The sequence below is a fragment of the Rhinopithecus bieti genome, unplaced genomic scaffold (genome assembly GCF_001698545.2).
Source record: "Rhinopithecus bieti isolate Rb0 unplaced genomic scaffold, ASM169854v2 scaffold_12086, whole genome shotgun sequence".
NCBI lineage: Eukaryota > Metazoa > Chordata > Mammalia > Primates > Cercopithecidae > Rhinopithecus > Rhinopithecus bieti.
The window spans coordinates 2,924,051-2,928,012 of NW_016807466.1; the positions used below are offsets into that span (position 1 = coordinate 2,924,051).

At 44.3% G+C, this 3,962-nt stretch overlaps 1 protein-coding gene across 5 annotated transcripts in view; it reads right to left on the reverse strand.

Moving 5' to 3' along the window:
* Nucleotides 1-3,962, reverse strand: part of NRDE2 (NRDE-2, necessary for RNA interference, domain containing) — a 73,114-nt gene that overhangs the window by 37,255 nt on the left and 31,897 nt on the right. For all 5 annotated transcript variants that reach the window (XM_017882298.1, XM_017882297.1, XM_017882296.1 and 2 more), the window contains one exon: nucleotides 1,031-1,151. In XM_017882298.1, the coding sequence (XP_017737787.1) occupies nucleotides 1,031-1,151 (121 nt within the window). The remainder of the gene's footprint in view (nucleotides 1-1,030; nucleotides 1,152-3,962) is intronic.

Genomic DNA, 3,962 nt, shown 5'->3' on the forward strand with positions numbered 1-3,962 from the left:
GCACTAAAAGAGAATGCAAAATACCTAGTTAATAATTTTTTTTCCTTTTAAAGCATGTGATTGGCATCTGAATCTCTGGTTAATAATTTTAAAATGTTGATTACATGCTGAAATGTTTTGATATACTAGGTTAAGTAAAATACACTATCAAAATTAACATCATCTGTTCCTTTTTACTTTTTTAATGTGGTCACTAGAAAATCTGAAATTACACAAGAGGCTCACATTGTATTTATACTGGGCAGCTCTGTGTTACAGTATAAATCTGGAAAGTATTTTGGGGTCATTTAGAATGACAGTTATGTAAATGCTAGGTAATAATTACTTTACAGTAGTCCTAAAAAGGTATTTTTCAAAGTATCTGTTGGTCTGTACATTGACAGGGTAACAAAAAGACTGTCTGAAATACACACTAAAAAAGAATGGGGTTGGGTGCGGTGGCTCACATCTGTAATCTCAGCACTTTGGGAGGCCGAGGTGGGCAGATCACTGGAGGTCAGGTGTTTGAGACCAGAGAGACCAGCCTGGCCAACATGGAGATCCTATCTCTACCAAAAATACAAAAATTAGCCAGGCGTGGTGGCAGGAGCCTGTAATCCTGGCTACTCAGGAGTCTGACGCATGAGAACTGCTTGAACCCAGGAGGCAAAGGCTGCAGTGAGCCAAGATCGTGCCACTGCACTCCAGCCTGGGTGACAGAGCGAGACTCTGTCTCAAAAAAAAAAAAAAAGAATGGGGATTGGGGCAGTTATTAACAAGATTCCTTCTTCAGTTGCAACCTATAAAAGGAAAAAGAAAAATTACAGAAACTTTCAAATCCTCAAAGCATTATGTACTGAAGGAATAAGTCGACTGCTTTAAAACTTCTAAGGGGAACCCATGACATCTACTTCACGTTTTTGACATTTTGATGTTTGTGCAATGTTCTGAAGCTACTGATAGCTTAAGCAGATAAACAAATAATCAAGAGGATATAAAAACAAATTCCAGCAGAAGAAAATGTACACGTCTTCACTGAGAGGTGACTTACCTGGGTTGATGACCACCCAGCCACCTCGTTCCTGCTGGTGCATCCATGCCTTCCAGCCTCGGGCTCCTTTCTCCCCAGCCCGGGGCTCTCCACTATCCCAAAAGGGCTCAAAGAATTCCACCTGTTCAGATTTTAGAATGGATGTTAGACCTCACTTGTACAAAACTGCTGAGTCAGTGGGCGAGATCCGTGCTGGTGGACATAAGAGAAGCTTATGATCTTTGAAATCATGTTTGCCATCAGTCTTTGAAGTAGATACATGCTACACACCCCAACATAGAAAAAAGAACTATCGGCCGGGCGCGGTGGCTCAAGCCTGTAATCCCAGCGCTTTGGGAGGCCGAGACGGGCGGATCACGAGGTCAGAAGATCGAGACCATCCTGGCTAACATGGTGAAACCCCGTCTCTACTAAAAAATACAAAAAACTAGCCGGGTGAGGTGGCGGGCGCCTGTAGTCCCAGCTACTCGGGAGGCTGAGGCAGGAGAATGGCGTAAATCCGGGAGGCGGAGCTTGCAGTGAGCTGAGATCCGGCCACTACACTCCAGCCCTGGCGGCGTAGCGAGCCTCCGTCTNCCGTCTCAAAAAAAAAAAAAAAGAAAAAAGAACTATCTAGTGTGGCAGGCAGCTTCCAAGATAGCCCCCATGACCCTACCCCTGCCTCGTGGTTTTCACACTCGCATGTGAGCTGGACCTAGTGATTCTAACACACACAATATGGCAAAAGTGACGGAAGGTCACTCCCAAGATTAGGTTACAAAAAGACTAGCTGAGGTTCAGCAAGAAGGGTCTCCAGCTGGGTAGGAAGGGAGTGGTTTCCTAGTTCTCATCCTGCCAGGCCAGTCTAACTAGGGACAGCGGCACTGCCAGTTCACCTAGTGCCACTGGACCCCCAAGCTAATTCCTAAAGTCATGCCACTTTCAAGGTATTTTGAGAGGAAGGCTCCAACAAGAAAGATCATGAGCTCTTGAGCACAACCACATCTTAAGTAACTATATATTCCTAACACCTGGCACAATACTCACTGCCTAGCAGGGACTCAGTAAACGCTTGTTGGCACAGATCTGAACAAGGTAGGCAACCAGGGAGTAAAAACGTCTGCATTTTTTTTTTTTTTTTTTGAGACAAGTTTCACTCTTGTTGCCCAGGCTGGAGTGCAGTGGTGTGATCTTGGCTCACTGCAACCTCTGCCTCCCGGGCTCAAGCAATTCTCCTACCTCAGCCTCCCGAGTAGCTGAGATTGCAGGCATGAGTCACCATGCCCAGCTAATTTTGTATTTTTTTAGTAGAGACAGGGTTTCTCCATGTTGGTCAGGCTAGTCTCCAACTCCCGACCTCAGGTGATCTGCTCACCTCAGCCTCCCAAAGTGCTGGGATTACAGGCATAAGCCACTGCACCCCGCCTAACGGTCTGCATTTTAAAGCCTGGTCCCATTAGCGCCTCCCTCATTCATTGGGGCATTAGGTCTGCAGTGTGTGGTAAGCAGCTCCCTGGCAATAAATCTTTCCCCATGGAACAGAATGTGAACACAGCAATGAACAGAAACGTGATCATGTTACTGACTCGAAACAGGACTATAAAAGTGAGCCAATAACCTACTCAACGAAAGCTTTCCTAAGAAACCTTTTGAAGAGGACAAGCAGGCTTCCAGTGGACACAGCATGGGCCAGGAGCCACAGGATTATCCAGCCTGAGCCCTGGGCAGTGCCATGCACGCCTGGAAGAGTATGGCGTCCAGGAGAGTCATGTCAGGGCAGGGCAAATGTCCTGACACGTCAGTCATCCTCAGGAAGGGGAACCAGGAAGATGACGCTCCCTCTTTAGAGGTCTGGTTCTTGTAAAAGTGAAGAAAGAAAGTTAACTCAAGAAAGGATTTTTTTAAAAAATAGTGTGATAAATGAGTATAATCTATGTGTTTATTCCACAGAAACACAGGCCCATGGTATCAGACCTGCCTGTGTTACATCACGCTACTGTGTTTATGGTAACAATGTCTCTCAGTCATAAAAGCAATATGGAATATTAAGTAAGAAACTTTATTCCAAAGTTGTCATGTAAATACTTTGGAATTACAAGTGCTGTTTGTGTTTAAAACCTCAAGCACGTGGATCTTTGATGGGTCACATTCGTAGGCAGAACCCTCCACCCATCACTCTGTTCTTATCACAGTGCGTCTTAGGAAAGGGGCAGGGGAGGGGGTGAGAGAAATTCTGATCCTGACCTACAAGCCTCCTCAGAGTCAGCTGAGAATTCTGTAGTACAGGCTATTCTTAAAATCTCACAGCATGTCTTAAAATCACTCTGTTACATAGCTTACTAATGATCGATTAGAGTCATTTAACTGGTATAATTCTTTAATCCCATTTTTTCTAGAGGTAGCATCATGATAAAAACGGTCTTTACTGGCAATTCATGAAACTCCCACATGATGGAGACCTTGGCCTCTCAAGAAGCACTTTTGAATGTTCACCATAAACTCATATATTCTATTTATCTTCCACTAGACAACTTTACAGAGTAGAAAACTGAGTTTTCTTTAGTGCAAAAAGGGAAAAGATATGTTTTCTTATATGCGTAGCTCTATAAAATTCTTTATTTCTTCACTTATCTTCATTTATCTCAAACACGGGCAATGTTCGCTTGTCATCTAAAGGATTAACCCTTCCCCAATAAGATTCACTGTTGACAAGGTGCCTTTGTATAATTTCATTTGCAACACTAGCGAAGATTGTGGGTAATTAGAAGGTTCATTGGGGAAGTGACACAAGACCCAAACTAGAATGCATAAGGATGGAAGACAGTAATACAAAGTTTAAAATGGCATGACAACTGATTCCCTGACTGGGGGAGTTAACCAGTATTGAAACAAAGGTGGAAAGGCGATGCAGTGGAGAGGGGAAAGGGGGGAGGGGAGGAGGGGAGGAACGGAG